The sequence below is a fragment of the Cyprinodon tularosa genome, unplaced genomic scaffold (assembly GCF_016077235.1).
Source record: "Cyprinodon tularosa strain WSP-4 unplaced genomic scaffold, ASM1607723v1 ctg166, whole genome shotgun sequence".
In the NCBI taxonomy this organism is placed as follows: Eukaryota; Metazoa; Chordata; class Actinopteri; order Cyprinodontiformes; family Cyprinodontidae; genus Cyprinodon; species Cyprinodon tularosa.
The window spans coordinates 654551-674302 of record NW_024038493.1 but is presented as its reverse complement, the minus strand read 5'-3'; the positions used below and the strand labels follow the sequence as shown (position 1 = coordinate 674302).

Sequence of the window (19752 nt, the reverse complement as noted above, 5' to 3'; positions counted from 1 at the left end):
GATCTGCCAATGAAATGAGTATTTTTACTCTTAAAATAAGATAATTAGATTATATTCACTTGGAATAAGACAACGCAATTGTTTTTTCTTATTTTAGATGTAAATTGCCTTATTCCATTGGCAAAGTGTATCACTTAACTGCTTAATTCAAGAAAGAAATGCGCTTTTTTAAAGAAAAATAAACTTACTTAGATTTCAATTTTTTGCAATGTATCAAATTACTATTATTGCACATGACTTTGTTATTGCACATAGTGAAGTAATGAAATGAATAAATAATAGGTTATGAAATGAAATGACTGTCAGAGAAATGAATTATATAGTTTGATGGCCACAGGCAGGAATCACTTCCTGTGGCGAAGCAATGACTCTTCTGACTGAAGGTGCTTCAATGGGTGACCAGCACATTATGAAGAGGATAGGCAGAATTGTTATTATTATTATTATTATTATGAACATTATTTGAATGTCACAAAGGTAAAAAGCCTTGTCCTGTCCTCGATTAACACTCTAGGCTCTAAGCTTTGATTTTCAAAGTATTTCAATAAGTGCCCTATAAAGGGTTAATACAGAGAAGTTTCACAACAAAATAAACTAGATATTGAAGAAAAGACCTTGAAGTTTTATTAAGAATATATAGAGAAAAAATGAAGTGCACTTTAACTTTATCCTCGATTCAAATTATTAAAGATGCACATGGGCCGACACACGGGAACATTTTGATGAATAATAATACCGTAATTGAACTCTATTAGAATAGAACAGAAAATCCCTTCTTATTGATTCTTATTGATTTCACATTGGAGAAATTTACCTCTGCATTTTACCTCTTTTGGAGCAGTGGGCTGCAAATGTGGGGCACCCAGGGGGCAATCAGAGGTTTAGGGCTTTGCTCAGAGACCCAGAGTTGCAGTCTGTTGTTGTGGGTTTCAAACTCACAACCTCGGGATTCCAAACTCTATTCCAAACCACTAGGCCGCCACCCCCCCTGAGGAACATTAAGTTTGGGAGTCCTTGGTCTGTTGAAGTAAAAACGAACACAAGAGCTGCCTGAGACCTGTTGAAGCTTATGTGTTGGATAATTACAGTTAGAAAAATATCACAAACACAGAAATGAAACTTAAGAACACGCCTGTAATCCTGAGGCCAAGAACAAAGGCAGGGTTTTGATGATGACAGCTAAGCATCCATGAAGTATAAGAAGCAAGAGATGATCTTGCTCTGGGCTTATTTTTTGGGTGCCAATGGGTACTGACAAGTTACAGCTGTGTGAACCGCTGCAATTTTTCTTTTCTGAACTGATCTGATCTGGAATAAATTCTTTTAAGCTTTTTGCTTCTGTTTATTGTCAAGCATTTAGTTAAAAATGGTTAAACTTAGTAGATTGCTCCCAGGAAAAGAATTCCATAGCATAGATGCCTTCAGGGGGTGATAGCTTCCTTAACATCCAAATGCGCTAACACATGTAAACAGAAAAAAAAAAGAAACAGTGAAAAAGAAATGCTGCCATGACAGAAAATTGAGAACATGCTGCAAATACATAAATGATGCAAACACACAAAACGCCTGCAAAGAAAAATTATGCAAGGAAAACGAGAAATTACAAATTAGTTTTGCAAAATATAAATGCAACAGACCACTAGAAGGAGACAACAAACACCTCATATGATACCAGACCCTGGTAAAGACATAAACCAGACCTTGAAGAAATTAAATTTGTATAAAAATTTTTTAAAGGAAAACTAACATTTCCTTTATTTCCTCCAGATGTCATCTGGGCGTGCATATTGTTTGTTTGTTTTCTAAAAGTCTGGTCCATGGATATTAAATCCCTTGCAAATTGATGATTGTCTCCATCTTGTGTTCTGGAGCACTACTAAGGTAGTTTTCAGATGTTCTGAAAAAGCAGTTATATTTGCTACTAACAGCTATTTTCTTTTGTATGTTTTTTATTTGCTTATCTAACTTTATGTTTATTTAGCCTAATTTTTGTCTTTGCTGCATATTTATTGTATGTTTGTATGGTTCATCAAAAGATTCGTATCTACTAACTGAGAGGCCTTGAATTATTTCAAAGTTAGCCATTCAACTGCTTGAAAACAGTCAAGTCCTACAACTTACCTACTACGGCTTTTTCTTATGGAGGTTGTTGATATGAAAATCTATGTGTGATTATATATTTGGATCAATCGCAACAGGAGACTGTAAAAAAATACAAAAATGAAAGAGTTTCTTAAGAATGAAAAATTATTTTCAGTAATGAAAATATGAAAAGCTAAATGCTACATGTTGCGTAAGTCAGTCGAGAAAGCCAAGGTATCTATAACATTAGTAAGAGACTTTTCAGTACTTCTACTTTTAAAGTTTTGCAAACTTAAAAGCAAATTATTAAGTCGAAGTGCAAAACTTACTCAACTTGAAGTTTGCAGCATTTCAATTTGGAGTTTTGACAACCATTATATTTTTATAAAGTGTCTAGCCTTATTTCCTACGCTAAAATGCAACATAATTTTTTTTTTTTTTCCAGTCTGAGAGTTAAAAAAATAAGATATTTAGAATAACACTCCCTGGATAAATGAGTCAAAAACATAATTATTTCTACCCCAGAGGAAAAAACAATACAGGAAGCATTTCAGTAAAACTACAGGTGAAGCACAGATCTGGAAGTACCATGGTTTGGAGATTCTTTGCTACAGCCTGTTCTGACCACCTGAGAGTCCTTCAAAGAGAAGGATCTTCATCATATTTCAGAAGTTGCTTGAGCAAAAGAGGAAACCATCAATGAAAAAGGTTCAAGTGGAACTCCTCCCACTGCAACATGACAAGAAGCAGGTAAATCCACCAAACGATGGCTGAGACTGAAGAGAAGGAAAATCTTAGGCCGACTGGAGGAACGTTCTTCAAGATGGGCAACAACAAGAATCTTTGTTTAGGGAATTCCATCGAAGGTAAGTGACACTGCTATTAGACATCTAATTCTGAACATTTTTTAATAAATTAACTGAATATTTGATGATACCTTACTTTATCTCTGCTTTTTATAGATTAAAGATCAGCTGATATAGGTTTTTGACAGTAGCCGACATTCTTTCTCTGCATCCATTTATATGATACATTGATAAATGTTACGCAGGTTTCAATTTAATCAAAAATAAATATTTATTAGCAAAGATTAAAAATCAAAAGGAAATGAAAGGAGCAAAAAAACAATAAAAAAAAATTAAAAAATTAGCCACAAACATTGGCAGCAGGGTTTGGAAACAAAATGGGCTCCTTTCAAACATCTATATTAAAAGGATTTTTAAAGAATTGGTTATTACTAGATTGTCTTGATATGATTTTGTTTTTATAAACAATGAGCGTAAACACATAAAGTTTATGTTTGTTTGTTTTTTTTTCTTGGTCTTTTACTGTATATGTCCAGCATTCAAGCTTAAAAAAGAAAACTGTCTTAGAAACATTTTTTACATCATTTCTATTTCTATATTTCAATATATTACTTGTTATTTTACTTTTTTAATTAGTTGCACAATAATTATATCTTTTTTTCAATTTTTTTACATTTTCAGTTTTAAATAGCAGAACGGGGAATCAACAATTATAATTATGTGTTAATGTGGCTCCCTCTAGCGTTCGTTCATCTCTATTGCAGTCTAACCTGAGAATTCCAGTGTGGTGCCTCTACAGCCTTAGTTGATTCCTGACCCATTCCTACAGAAGTATGCAGCTGCCAGCGTTGTAGTTGAACTATAACTAATAATGGTCCTGTAACATGATAACTTTTTTTTTTTTCATTTTAGCAGTGTTGTCAAAACTGCTCACATTTTCTAATATTTAAGACAGAAAAGCACAGATTATGTGTTGTACTTAAGTCCAAGAGATATAAGAATTATAAGTTTGCCTCAAAGATATAAAATAATCTTAACATTTAGAATTTGTTTTAAATTGTGTTAAAATCTTACATAATATTGTTTAAAAAATGTCCCATTATCAGAAAATAGGTACATTTTCCTCTTTTTCTTACTCTGTTTTTAGAGAGAACTTAAATTAACTTATACTGACTCAGTCTAGTTTTATTCCAAATTCAAATTTTATTCAAAATTAAATAATCAATCAGTGATTTATCGAAAATGAAACCATCAAATATCTGAAATATACCCATGAAAGACAATAATACACAGACTATAAATATGTTTTAGCTTAGTTCATCACATGTTCAGTCATTTTTTCTACTAAATGTATGCATTTATTCTAATATTTATATATATACTCTGAGACATGCAGGGAAAGATATGGCTGATTTCTCGCACCCCAGCCATAAAATATTTCAGTATCTTCCCTCTGGCAGGAGGCTGCGGTCAATCAGGACTAAAACCTGACACAACAAGAACAGTTTCTTCCAATCCGCTAGAAGCCCTATTAACAAGGCCCACAGACCCCTGTGACGCCCGTTATAGATCCTGTATTCTGTATATATATCCAATTTGTCTGCATACATATATATGGTACATATATATATTTATATATAATCACTTGTATTTATGTATCAAACAAAACATATCATTATTTCATACATTATTATTCAATACATCAAAATAAATGTATTAAATAACCTAGTAATGGATCTTTTAAGATGAATATATAGATATCCTAACATTTATAGGGCTTTATTTCTATGTTTAGCATATTAATTTTATTTTGTTCCCCTCAACCCTCTTTTTAAAGAAATAATTGTTGGATTATGCAAAATCGCAAAAAAATAGTCCGAATATTGTAAAACAAGGACACATAAAAAAAATAAAAAAATAAAAATAAAGTAAAAAGAGAGCAAGATATGTAGAAGTACCACAGGGAGCACATCTCACAGCAATTAAAAAAAATAGTTAAAAACAAAACAACTGCGGGGGGGTGGGACTGATTTTGTTTTTAACTTTTTTGGAATGACTATGACCTGGATGACAGAGAATCTTCCCCAGCAGTGTCAGCTCTATGAACAGGAAATGGGGTGAGGAGCACGGAAGTTGTGTTTTTAGATAAGCAACGAAGTCAGGCGGACTTAAAGGAATAGTACACCCAAAACATGATTAGCCTTCATTTTCTACTCACCCCCATGCTGAACTAAACTCTGGAGTACTTTTTTGATATCTCAAATGCATCTGGAGATCTGGGAGGCTTCTTGCTGTCTGCTGACATTCAAATAATGGAGGTCTATGGTGCCCGAGGCAGAAAGGTCCATAAAAGTCCACAAAAACGTGTCAATATTCCTCCATACTGCTCGTCCAATGTAATCCAAGTGTCCTGAGTGGGTAGCATCCAGAATTTACTCGAAACGAAGTCATTTAGAATGTTTTAGAGCCTAAACAGTAGTGTATAGGATTTCCTAATAGCGCCCCCATACGCGCTCACGATTCTACGGAAGCCGGCAGACCAAACCGGAAGAAAGTGCGCATTCAGCGTCTGCTCTGCCGATAATGCAAGCGTAGAAGAAGAAATGTGCTGTTTACCTGTGCAAAGAAAGAAACAACGAAAGAAAAATGTCTGAGGACTTCAGTGTTGAGGAAGAGCATGAGTTCTTTGCCGAGCTGAATGCGCTGGTTTGGTCTGCCGGCTTCCGTAGAATCGTGAGCGCGCATGGGGGCGCTATTAGGAAATCCTATACACTATTGTTTAGGCTCTAAAACGTTCTAAATGACTTCGTTTCGAGTAAATTATGGACGCTACCCACTCAGGACACTTGGATTACATTGGACGAGCAGTATGGAGGAATATTGACACGTTTTTGTGGACTTTTATGGACCTTTCTGTCTCGGGCGCCATAGACCTCCATTATTTGAATGTCAGCAGACAGCAAGAAGCCTCCCAGATCTCCAGATGCATTTGAGATATCAAAAAAGTACTCCAGAGTTTTGTTCAGCATGGGGGTGAGTAGAAAATGAAGGCTAATCATGTTTTGGGTGTACTATTCCTTTAAATGGAAACACTTTCATAATAGACCTGATTATTGGGCTACGTTACATTTCCTTCTGCAGGACTCTTTCCATTGTGGATATTAAACATAATAAAGACTAATTAACATTTTAGCTAAATAAAAAACAATGTGCTGTTGTTTTGTCAATTCTGTGTATAAAAATTCCCTGCATCCTGTCTTTCATGCATGTTCTGAGTGTAATTTCACGCCACGGATAATATGTAAACCAATTGGAACCAATTGGAACAGAAAATGCAAATTCTGCCCTGTAAAACAATGACAGCGTAATTGTTGCTGTATGATCTGAAGCCTCATTTGGAGCTTTTAAACAGGCTTTTGGAAGACTTTGATAATTTGCTGCTGTAATATTATACATTTTTTTAGAAAAAAAAGCTAGCAGATGTGCATCATGACAAAATAACAGAAATACAATTATAGAGCATTCAGTATTGTAAGAAAGCCCACAATGTTTCTGAATAAATACATTATTGTATGAGTCAAGTTCTCTTCCGTTTATGCCTCTTTCCTTGTAAGTATGAAATGTCCCATGCTCCTGAATGCACCATAGCTATCCGAAGCATCACACTGCTCTGTGAACGCTGTGCTGTGTAGATGTGCTTAAGACAAAGCTTTGCAGTTTCAGAACTCACGTCGGCTATCACTGTTTATTGTTGTGTGTGAAGAACAGGAGACTACAACAAATCAATCAGCCGTACTTTGGACCAGAGGCATAGCTAAAAGATTTTTATAAGGGTGGCCAGGCAATAACCAATGTACACTGAGGGGAGGCCGAAAGCGGATAGGAACCAGAACCTCATCTACACTGTTCCAACAGAAACATTAATGAGCAAAACATCCATATTTTCTAAATAATGACTAACTATAGTTTCCTACATCCTTTGCTAACAAATAGATGCATAAATTTAAACACCCGTAATTTGTAGGTAAAAGGTATAATGGATAAAACTCAGTTTTACGTTCTGGGGTGTAAACCAATCATCATTCTCATTACTTACCTACTTGTATCAATAAACATTCTGCATAAAATTAATATTTACAAGCACTTATATCTACATAAATTGATTATTTGTTAAGTTTTTATAAAAAAATGTATTTATCTTTGATTTCACTGAAGACTCCTGAATGACTTATAGAGACACATACTTTTCTCTTTACCCCTTATAAGAGAAAATCTAGTTCTGAAAATAGCATGAATTCTGTATTTATCATCTTTGATGTTAGTATATTGATGTGCATAATTAACCACAAAAAATAAAATGTTTTGAATATTCTACTTTAGAGTATTACTGTTGCCACCGTCTGTATTAAAGGGGGGGGGGAATGATAGGGGTGGGAATGATTTGCTAAAGGTGGCCATGGCCCCCCATCTAGCTCCACCCCTGCCTAGCACAAAATCTTTGGATTTAATGTTGTTCATAATAACCGTACTTTTGTAAATGAATCTGCCTAATAACCACAATTTTTTCCCACGAGAGGAATATTTAATTACGGAGCCCTAGAGGGGTCATCGCAAAAAGTTTTGCATGTTGAGAGAATGTGCGCTCGTTTTACTACATTGTGCGCTCGTTTTACTACATTGTGCGCTCGTTTAACTATATTGTGTCCTCGTTTTACTAAATCGTGTGCACAATTTACTATATAGTGCTCTCGTTTTACTATAGTGTGAGCTCATTTTACTAAATTGAGCTCTCATTTTAAGCATAGTAAAACGAGGGCACAATTTATTATATAGTGCTCTCGTTTTACTATAGTGTGAGCTCATTTTACTAAATTGAGCTCTCATTTTAAGCATAATAAAACGAGGGCACAATTTATTAAACGAGTGCACTATTTACTCAAACGAGCGCACGATTTACTAAAACGAGGGCACAATTTATTAAAACGAGAGCACAATTTAGTGAACATGGTTATAGAATATTGTGTGCACGATATACTTAAACGTGGCAGCAATATGTAAAACGTGCACTCAATATTGTCTTGGCACATGTAAACATGATCACGTTATAGTATATTCGAGATCTCGATCTACTAAAACGCACCCACGAGTAATTAAAACGTGCGCTCGAATAAATTGTGTGCACAAAAAGGCTATAGTAATCAATCCAGAAGATAGTGGAAACTCCTGGTCGAATAGATTACATTTCCGTTTCGTAGCCTTTGAGATGGATCTGGTCAGGATATACCATGGTTTGGGCATGGCATATAAGGAAATATTGAGAACTCTAGCCACCCAGCATGGGATGGTTATGAGTTTAAGCACATTAAAAAGGATGCTGAGGGCGAACCGTCTCCGCCGTCGTGAGTATGACGATTTAGGTCATATTATAGAGTTCATTTTGAACGAACTCCAAGGCTCTGGGAGGTTACATGGGTACCGCTGGATGTACTATAAATGTATAGAACATGGTTTGCGCGTGAGAAAAGAAGATGTGCGCATCATTCTCAGCGCAGTTGACCCTGAAAGCGCTCAGTCCCGCCGCAGACGACGACTGAGACGCAGACAATACTTTTCCCGTGGGCCTAATTTCATATGGCACATCGATTCTTATGACAAGCTCAAGCCTTAGGCATATGCATAAATGGTTGCATTGATGGATATAGCAGAAAGATTATTTGGCTCAGGGCCGCCTTTACAAATAGTGATCCATGTGTGGTTGGGGGCTACTATGCAGAGGCGATAGAAAGGATGGGGGGCTGTCCCAGACTTTTGCGCACTGACATGGGAACCGAGAATGTGGTCTTGAGAGACATGCAGGTGTACTTGAGACGGAATGATGAAGACAATAGAGCAGGACAATCAAGTTTTTTAACAGGAGAAAGCACTGCTAACCAAAGAATAGAAAGTTGGTGGGGAGTGATGAGAAGACAAGGAATTGAACACTGGATCCAGATGTTTAGCGAGCTGAAGGATGAAGGTCTTTTCACAGGGGACTATCTGGACAAGGCGTTAATCCAGCTGTGTTTCATGGGACCCATTAAGGTAAGTAGGCTAATGAATGCACAGTAATATATTAGATAACCTCTGATATAAATAAAGAGAGGGACGGAATAGCCTAGAGATATAGAGCATCTTCATTGTTTGTAAAGGAAAGTTTTCACCGTCCGAAGTGATTTTGTTTTACTGCGCATCTTAAATACATATTAAAACTACTTTACTCCCACTGATCACAGCAAATATAGCTGCAAGATTTATATTCTTTAGATGAAAAACGGTTGATGCGGCGCGTCCAGCAGCAAAACTTCAATTTTTCCATCTCTCGCTGCAGCAGCGCGTTCACATCAGCTGTGAGATGGGCACGCATGGAGTCAGATTAACAGCGATTGTGATGAGTGAAAAAAAAAAACCACCTGGTCTCCTCACATAGACCTCCCTCAGCCACTCTTTCATCATCTCCTCAATGAGGTGGTCTCAAAAGTCGCAGTTACAACACACATAGGGCGCACCGCACATTTTGAGGGGAAAATATTAGGGTGACTAAACGTCCGTATTTCCCGGGACATATCCGTATTTCACGTCCTGTCCCGGGTTTTTTTTTTTTTAGAAAGTAAGGAAATGTCCTGATTTCACTGCGCACAACGCTCCGTGTGACGTAATCCCTGAGCCGCGTCAGTGCGGGCAGCCCTGCTCTTAATCAGAGGCTCTGTTCGAAAACCTGGGCTGCATCCTCCAAGGACGCGGTCTACCTAGACTGGATCCTTTGAAGTCCTTGAAAATAAGGAGACTGGAAGAGTTTTGGCTGTAAATTCTAACAGGTCCACCCTTCGGCGGGTTTTACCGGCGTATGTTCTGTTGCTTAGCAACCGTGAAAGGTGACACACAAAGCAGGAAAAGAATGAATACCGAGCTTTTCAAAACTGTTTATTTATTTATTTTTTAAAAAGTTAAATTGAACAAAGACTACACTCACAAGAATCCAGAGTGGAATAAAGGTTCCAACCACCGGGAGCAGGAACAAATCAAATCAAATGTAATGATAGAAACCTTAGTCAGTTAAATAACCTGCTGCTGTCATTCTGCACATCTCTGATGTTGCTGCTATTTTCAAATATCCATTACTGTAAAAATGTCCATAGTTGCATATTGGTTATTTATTCTCCAGTTTTATATTGTTAAAACACTTTACAGAATTTTATTTTTTATATTTTAACCCTTCCCTATTATGTTATTCTTATACATTTTTCTAAGGTCCTCATTTGTGTGACGTAGAGAGATATAACTAAATCTAAACAATGTATCTACAAAATGTATCTGCAAAATCTCTAATATTCAACAAAAAAAAATACTTAGTTAAGCATATTGTGCAAAACAATAAAAAAATTAAACTATCAGATTTATAGTTCCCACTCTGCAGATTTCTTAGAATGTGTCCTTAAATTACAGCCAAACCCATTTACACAGTAACAGATAAAAACCTTTAGATAAACCAAACATTACCGCCACATATCTGACTCTATAACCATTAAAACAACTAGTAACAAGTAACATTTCCTCTCATCACGGAGCAAATCCCGATGATGAGACATTTGTTCTTTCAATCAAACCCCCCGCTCCAAGGTGTCCTGGTTTTCCCAAATGAAAATATGGTCACCCTAGTTGATGTGCGCCTTATAGTTGTGAAAATACGGCACATTTCTTTCATCCAAACATTTTCTTGGGATTCTAAATATCACTGACCTATGTATATTTCCTTTTTTCAGGACGAGTTAAACAGCATCATGAACATCTGGAACGCACATCGCATCCGCCCCTCTACAAACGCGAGTGTGCCGTCTGGCATACCTGATCTGATGTATGTGGCATCACATTTGTGGGGAGCTGATGATCTTCTCGTGCCTGTTAATGCAGACGATTTAGCTGTATGTAAGGAAAACTGCACATTCTTAAGTTCTGTTCCATGCGATCCTGAAATATTTGATTTTTGCGCAAATGTGATGTTGGAGAGGGGATTGGAGTTTTCTTCAAACTGTCCACAGGCACAGGAATTGTACATTACTTTGAGGGACTTTGTTCGTCCACTACTAATTGAGTAGGTGGCTGTAGAGAGAGACAAACATCTCTTTCACCTGTGTTTACAGCAAATCTGAAGAAAATTAGCCTAGGATCTGAATCTATTTATTTTGAACACATAATGTATCCCCCAGCTTAAATACAGTAATAAAAAGCACAGTACACATAAGATGACTTCTGCAAAAACAACATTTATTGTTTAAAACGCACTGCTTTTCAGTTGAACAAGTAACAGTTCCTCATCATGACAAGGAATACAGGGCATACTAAATATATAAAGAACCCTGTTAAAAATGTTTGCTCTTAATTGAAAAAAACATCTGCCCATATGTAAAACATTGCACATGGTTCAGAAAAAAAAAAAATTTTTAGGCATAATAAAACAAAATAAGATTTGTTGTTTCTTTACTAGACTAAAACCTGTAAATGTGTTATTCACAACTGCTTGTTTTAAACACTTGTGCAAGAACTTAAGAAAGTTGACACCTGTTTTATCCAGGAATGTTTACAAAATGTGTCATTCAAAAATAAAATGTTTTGCACATATTCAGTTTACTTATTATATTTAACAAATAAATAACCTGAGTTATTTAGTATCAGAACAGCTTACCAACTTGTCACCTTTTTTGAGACATGGCAGTTTTTCATAAAGCTAACCAAACTATTGAGAACTGCAAACTGACATTATGTAGCTGATGAGACAATCTACACTATATCCATTACCCACACAGAACTAGTCAGCACACTATTAAAATCATTCCTGAGGTCTGGGTAATTGTAGTAACCAACAGGCAATTTAAGAATGCACCCACATGTGTGAGCCTGAGGCCTGCGCTGAAAATCAGATGTTTCAGTAAACTCAACCTTAATGGAATGCCCAACCAAATTTGAGCCAGTGCAAAACCTCAGGAAGTTTTGTAAAGTTTGATGGTCAGCTTCCACAATGTAACGTTTCAGATGGCGAGCAACTGCATGCTGTGTTGCGGTCATCACATCTGGGAACTGGAGAAGCTCCTTCACGGCCTTCGAAGTTGTTGTTTTTTGCTCTAACAGTTTATGCAGCTCATCGAACGGGAGAGTGCGGGCTAAGGTATCAACTACGGGGCGCCAGCATTCAATGATGTACATTGGTGCTTGGACTATAGACTTATGACCCATTTGTGAGAGTAATGGGACAAGATTATCTTTATTTGGCACCTGGTGACACTCATGGACATCAAGGAGATCAAGCAGAGTCTCCATTTCGACTGAATCAATGTCATCCAAGGCCCTGAGAAGAATCTGTCTCTCCTGATCTGACACATACTGTAGAAATCCATCCTTGCAGCTGCTAACTGCAGACCCATACAGCACCTCCTCCAGGAATGGGGCTGCTAGCTGCACTGGGAAGTACCCAGCACGTTTCCATCCCAAAACAAGCACCCTAGCAACAGCCTTCCATTCTTCAATTTGAAAATCGTGCCTGATAAAAGGCACTTTGGCATCACGGCCCATTGTGTATCTCCCATAGAACTCTGTCCAGAATTCTGTGATGCAATCACGGAGCAATCCTATCCCTTCTCCCTCTTCAAGCTGACCATTAGGCAATCGCATCTTAATGTAGATCTCTGACTCTAAAACAAGAGGATCTTTAAATGCCTTGATAAGATCAGCGAGACAGTGTCCTCTACGTATGATTAACGTGACACTGGGCACATGGTCACTGTCTGACTCAGGGAAAGAGTCTGCAACAGGAGGCTGCAACATCCAAGAGTCTTGGGGAGGAGATTCAGTAGTGGTCAGGTCAAAAACTGAGGAATACACAGAATTACATGGCAAGGATTCACTGGCTGTTGAAGAGATAGTGTGCAGTAGGCCTATTCCTGCAACTGTGGGTTCCACCCCTGTAACTAATGGTTGGCTTAAAGGCGGTTTAGGATCACTGACAGGCTGTGCCAATGGAGATGAATCAGCAGGGGTCATATTATCTACAACAAGAGACACTGTAACAGGGGAAGCTTCATTTCCTGCTAATGTGTACTGGCCAGTCCAAACCACTGTGTCGTCCATGTTATTGTCTGTGGGAATCTCGATGTTGACAACATAGTCGTCATCTGGTTCTGGTAAGTACTGCCTGACTTCAAAAGAACTTTCAGCAACATCTGCAACTGAAGTTGAGCTCTGCGGGGTTTTGGGATGGATGTCTTCTTCTATCTGTACATCCCTTAACTTGGTGCAGAGATACAGTCGTAGTATTCGAACACGACTGAGGTTGTACAGTTGCTCAATAGTGCTTGATATCTCCACTTCAATCTGTGACGACTGAATTTCAGAATGGTAACATGAGAGCTTTTTGTTCTTTGATGCCCCATCTGGAAAAAAAATATTTTCTGCCATGACCCTTACTTCCTCCACTGTTAGGTTTTTATCAATGGTCAAATGTCTGGTTCCTCCACCTTTAATGGCCTTCACCTGCTTGTACTGCTGTTGCTTAGAATCAAAATCCATCCATCCTAATTCAATCCGCCTCTCTCTTTTTTCTGCATTCTTATTCCCAATCCAAGTTGAATTTTTTGAAGGCTTCACACCTGGTGCTGATAGTCTTCGGCGCAGTCGAGTCAGTATATGGTCTCTTCTTGAATTACTGGTTGTGCTGGATCGCCTACAAAAGGCCACCACAGCTATTCGGTCCCCTGATTTAGGAATGTACTCTGCCAAGTCACCATCACTCATTAGTGGTATCACAGATGGATCAATCTGTGAGAAAGAACAGAACATGGAAGAAGAATGTTAGCATTGAATATTAACTAATAAATCATAGCTTCAGATGCTACTTCAACATTTTGGTTATCAGCACAGCTGACCGGACAAAACAACCAGTCCTGTTGTCAGGCTATAGCCTACAACTCCAAATCAGGAAAAAATTGGGACGTTGTGAAATGCGAATAAAAACAAAATGTAATATTCTGCAAATATAAGGTCATCTTTAGCTGCAAAATGGGCACAGACATGTTGAAAATGACAAATTTGACCATTTCATTGGAAAATATATGTTAATTGTGAATTTGATACCAGCAACGCGTTTCCAAAAAAGTTGGGATGGGGGCAATCAAATGCTGAAAAAGTTGTGTAATGATAAAGAAAACATAAGGAGGAATATTTCACAACTAATTAGGGTTAGGGTAAAGTCACACGTCGTTATCACTTGGTCCTATTTTCTCTCAGTTCGTATCAGTGCACGCCGTCATTCAGACAGCTAGGGCCTACTAACCTGACAACAGCCAGATGCATGTCTCCCTCCGCCCAGCTAGGAGCTAGGCGGAGGGAGACATGCATCTGGCTGTTGTTGAGCTCGCTGTCTGAATGACGGCGCGCACTGATACGAACAGAGAGAAAATAGGACCAAGTGATAACGACGTGTGACTTTCCACTACAACGTTTTTGGGATGCAAAAATATCACTCTTTTGAACACATAATGTTTTGGGAAGAGAAACGTTTTATTTCGCTGGGTCTAGCAAACCTGCCGGACTACTTTCGGCTTGACCAAAACTGGACGAGAACTCTGCTCACAGGACGCTGCCAGGGGTAAGTCAGTGTGATTGCATAACACTGGTGATGGGGATGCCATAAAGATTCATGTCAAAAATACCGAACTATCCCTTTAATATGTTTAGACCGGCCAGTGATGATTCAAAAAAAAAAAAAAAAATATTGTTGGACAGACGTTTAAAAATTGACTTCAAACATTTAATCTCATGAATTTGGGCTTTCACTGCCATCTGCTGTCATATGAGAGTAACTACAACTTGCCGACCATAAGCTTTTTCATATTTCTTGTCATTTTAAACATGAAACTACACACACACACACACACACATATATATATAATGTCACATTTACTTGATGGAACGGAGTACTTTATCTGCCAATAAGTCGCCTCTGCCGGCAGCAGCCACCATCGGCCTCTCCGATGGCAAGCTCTGCCGGCAGCAGCCGCAGTGGCGGATCTAGACCAAATGCACCAGGGAGCCAGGAGGGGGCCAGCGTGTTTTCATGGGGGCACAGAAAAGCATGAAATAAAAAACAGGGCAAGGGATTTAAATATATTAAGAGAGCTGTATGAAGTGAAATTTCTTTTCAATTAGGTTCAATAAAAATTGTATTTCTTATGAGGTCAATATACATTCATAATTTAGGAATTTTACATATTTATTAAATCTGATTTAGTACCTTTTTTTATTTGTTTTGAAAAAAAACATTTAGCAGATGAAAAATGGGATCCTATCTCAATACGACTGAAGCTATCACCTTACTGTTTTTAAATAATTAGTAAAGGAAAAAAATGAAATAGATCCAAAGGACCCATTAGTAACCAAGTCTGTTCCAGCGCATATCATCATTATAATTTCTTATAAGCATTATTTCTTCAGTACAGGGGCCAGGACATGATTTACAGGGGCACTGGCTCCCATTGGCCCCTGTCTAGAACCGCCCATGAGCAGCCACAATCAGCCTCTCCGATGGCAGCATCTGCCGGCAGCGGGCACCACCGTTGGCAGCATATTGGCAGCGACCACCATGATGACAGTCCGGCTGTCATGCCAGTAGGCTTCCCGAGCGACTCCCAGGTTTACTGACACCGTTTTGGTGGCTGCAGCAGCCGGTTTTTGTTAAATAACTTAATAATACCTTATTAATTAATGCATTTATTTATTTATTTATTATTTTTTGTTCTTGCCTTTTTTTGGCAAATAACTTATTTATAGTAACTCTAAGTAAAAGGTTTTTCTTTTAAATAAGTGATGTTATTGTAATGTATCCTGCATTAAGCTCCCAGTGTGTGTATATATATATATATATATATATATATATATATATATATATCAAAATATTTCAGCACATGAATTTCTCAGTACTTGATAGTTTTAGAACATAACATAAAAGGATATGGCATTTGACATTTTAAAAGTTTTAAGCCCCTGTTGTGCGAAAACGTGCTTTTCTCTGGATTAAAGGAATAGTACACCCAAAACATGATTAGCCTTCATTTTCTACTCACCCCCATGCTGAACAACACTCTGGAGTACTTTTTTGATATCTCAAATGCATCTGGAGATCTGGGAGGCTTCTTGCTGTCTGCTGACATTCAAATAATGGAGGTCCATGGCGCCCGAGGTAGAAAGGTCCATAAAAGTCCACAAAAAACGTTTCAATATTCCTCCATACTGCTCGTCCAATGTATTCCAAGTTTCCTGAGTGGGTAGCATCCAGAATTTACTCGAAACGAAGTCATTTAGAATGTTTTTAGAGCATAAACAGTAGTGTATAGGATTTCCTGAAAGCGCGCACATGCGCGCTCACGACGCTACGGAAGCCGGCAGACCAAACCAGCGCATTCAGCTCGGCAAAGAACTCATGCTCTTCCTCAACACTGAAGTCCTCAGACATTTTTCTTTCGTTGTTTCTTTCTTTGCACAGGTAAACGGCACATTTCTTCTTCTACGCTTGCATTATTGGAAGAGCAGACGCTGAATGCGCACTTTCATCTGGTTTGGTCTGCCGGCTTCCGTAGCGTCGTAATGGCGCATGTGCGCGCTTTCAGGAAATCCTATACACTACTGTTTATGCTCTAAAAACATTCTAAATGACTTTGTTTCGAGTAAATTCTGGATGCTACCCACTCAGGACACTTGGAATACATTGGACGACCAGTATGGAGGAATATTGACACGTTTTTTGTGGACTTTTATGGACCTTTCTGCCTCGGGCGCCATGGACCTCCATTATTTGAATGTCAGCAGACAGCAAGAAGCCTCCCAGATCTCCAGATGCATTTGAGATATCAAAAAAGTACTCCAGAGTGTTGTTCAGCATGGGGGTGAGTAGAAAATGAAGGCTAATCATGTTTTGGGTGTACTATTCCTTTAAACGGTCCTGACATGCAGATACACACAGTTGCATTATAATATAGGCCTAATTAAAGATTCGAAAGCTTAACGTTTGTCACATAACGGCAGTTACGTGATAGACATGTTTCTATACTCGGTCTGATGACTTTGTGTAGCCCTGACATTGGAGACTACACTACAATAAATATGATTTACTGGAGGGTTTTCAATAAAGATATGATAACTTTTGCAACGATCCTCGTGACTCTGCATTGTGTTTTTTTCTGATCTGGCCGTATATAGCACGAGTTTCCCATGTTTCTATGTGTTTTTGCAGTTTTCAATCGGTTTTCACCTGTCAAAAATTGATTGAAGGCACAGTATAGTCACTCAAAGGTTATTTCTGCCCAAATATGACTTGATTTCATTCAGAACCTCCATAATTTAGAGATCTGAGCTCACAAAACAGCTTGGAACTCTTTTAACGGACCATTACAACACAAAATAGCCATTTTGACTTGCAAAAAATGTATTAAAGCCCAAATACTGTCATTCAAAGGGGATATCTGCCCAAATATGACTTGATTTCTTTCAGAAGCATCTTATTTTAAATAGAACAAGTCCTTTTTAGGCAAAAATCACTTTTCTTCAAACACATTTGGCCTTTAATCAATTTCTAGCAGGGCGTTTTGACCTCAGCCGACTTGCTAGAAACTGATTAAAGCCCAAATACTCTCATTTAAAGGCCTGCCAGTAGCATGTGTTGCTATTGTCCCTCTGATATGTAAATAGTTATATCTTTGTTTTTCAAATTTTCATATTTCATGTTCATTCATTTGTCTATATAAATCTCTTTAGATTAAAAGAAATACAATTATTTTGCACCAACACTTATGAATTGACTTTTTTTTCTTGGCATTTCTATGGCAGTAAAGTAGTATTTTTAAGAGATTGAACAACTTCTTGATTTCATGCCATTTCCCAGCATTTCTTGAAATGAAATCATATAAGAAAAAGCCATTTTGCAAGTCAAAATGGCTTTTTAGTGTGGTATGGTAAAGAGTTCCAAGCTATTTTGTGAGCTCAGATCTCTAAATTATGGAGGTTCTGAATGAAATCAAGTCATATTTGGGCAGATATCCCCTTTAAATGAAAGTATTTGGGCTTTAATCAGTTTCTAGCAAGTCGGCTGAGGTCAAAACACCCTGCTAGAAATTGATTAAAGGCCAAATGTGGTTGAAGAAAGGTGATTTTTGCCTAAAAAGGACTTGTTCTATTTAAAATAAGATGCTTCTGAATGAAATCAAGTCATATTTGGGCAGATATCCCCTTTGAGTGACAGTATTTGGGCTTTAATACATTTTTTGCAAGTCAAAATGGCTATTTTGTGTTGTAATGGTCCTTTAAAAGAGTTCCAAGCTGTTTTGTGAGCTCAGATCTTTAAATCATGCATCTCCTGAAGGAAATCTAGTCATATTTAGGTAGAAATAACCTTTGAGTGACTATACTGTGCCTTCAATCAATTTTTGACAGGTGAAAACCGATTGAAAACTGCAAAAACACATAGAAACATGGGAAACTCGTGCTATATACGGCCAGATCAGAAAAAAACACAATGCAGAGTCACGAGGATCGTTGCAAAAGTTGTCATATCTTTATTGAAAACCCTCCAGTAAATCATATTTATTGTAGTGTAGTCTCCAATGTCAGGGCTACACAAAGTCATCAGACCGAGTATAGAAACATGTCTATCACGTAACTGCCGCTATGTGACAAACGTTAAGCTTTCGAATCTTTAATTAGGCCTATATTATAATTTAATTAGGCCTATATTATAAAGCAACTGTGTGTATCTGCATGTCAGGACCGTTTAATCCAGAGAAAAGCAGGTTTACGCTATCGCTCAGCAGGCTGCGGTGCGCGCTCCCGCGAGCGTAATCAGATTCTCGCAGACATTCACTTTTTCGCACAACACCCCCCCCTGAACATGAGAAAATCCTCGTTATTCGATGCTGTAGCGCACATATTCCCTAGTTACTGGGGGGAAATATGGAGTACCAATAGGGCAGCTGGTGGCTTCAAAGCAACTCGTTCTAACAGCTGGCGATTAGCACTCCAATGTATAATATAGCTCATTGCATCCCCTCTCTGCATGGCTTTGGATGAGGTTCATGCACTAAAATAGGCTATCATAGGCTACTGTAATGGCATAAACATGTTGCATTGATCTACGTTAACACTGCAAACGACATGACATCAACGAAACACATTAGCAGGGTTAGCCTATTTCTAACCCAGTCAGTCAGACCACCTGTTACTCGAATACAAATAACATTAATGAAGTTAAACATATTCTTGCAGCCCACATCACATAGCCTACCTTTTCGTTTTCGAGTTTCTGAATAAACTCTTCGCTGACACCTCTATCTTTCAAGAAGTCCCTCAGGCTATCAGCAGTCGGCTCCATAGCTGGCGGGACACCACAGGTGACCCTGCTACAAAGAGTAAAAGTTCGCTATCGTCATCACCTACCGATGAAAACTAAAAAGGCTTTAATTAACCACGGTATCACTTACCAATGTTGAACTGTAATGTTGCAGACAATAGCCGAATCTCAACAGCTTGAGTAACAGAAGTTACGACAGGCAGCAGCGGTGAGAGCATGTCGGAAATGACTAAATGTGAGCGAGATTTAGGACTCAATTAAAAGAAAATGTGCTCACGTTTTATTAATTCGAGTGCTCAATTAAATGAAAACGTGTTCACGTTTTATCAATTCGAGTGCTCAATTAAATGAAAACGTGGTCACGTTTTATCAATTCGAGGGCTCAATTAAAATAAAACGTGCTCACGTTTTATTAATTCGAGGACTCAATTAAAATAAAAC

General features: G+C 37.9%; 2 protein-coding genes across 3 annotated transcripts; one reads left to right on the top strand and one right to left on the bottom strand.

Annotated features, from left to right (window-relative positions):
- Positions 1-8671: 8671 nt before the first annotated feature.
- Positions 8672-11552, top strand: LOC119780783. Its single transcript, XM_038280931.1, has 2 exons — positions 8672-8969; positions 10688-11552. The coding sequence occupies exons 1-2, from the start codon at positions 8676-8678 to the stop codon at positions 11018-11020; spliced, it is 627 nt and encodes a 208-aa protein (XP_038136859.1). The 5' UTR covers positions 8672-8675; the 3' UTR covers positions 11021-11552.
- LOC119780774 lies at positions 11155-19598 on the bottom strand. 2 transcript variants are annotated; one of them, XM_038280918.1, is made up of 3 exons: positions 19442-19598; positions 19246-19360; positions 11155-13733 (listed from the first exon to the last, which is right to left on the bottom strand). In XM_038280918.1, the coding sequence occupies exons 2-3, from the start codon at positions 19330-19332 to the stop codon at positions 11703-11705; spliced, it is 2118 nt and encodes a 705-aa protein (XP_038136846.1). In that variant the 5' UTR covers positions 19333-19360; positions 19442-19598; the 3' UTR covers positions 11155-11702. The 2 variants fall into 2 exon arrangements, with proteins under 2 accessions (XP_038136846.1, XP_038136847.1); XM_038280919.1 differs by lacking the exon at positions 19442-19598 and adding an exon at positions 14878-14984 and having other exon boundaries at positions 19246-19354.
- Positions 19599-19752: the final 154 nt, after the last annotated feature.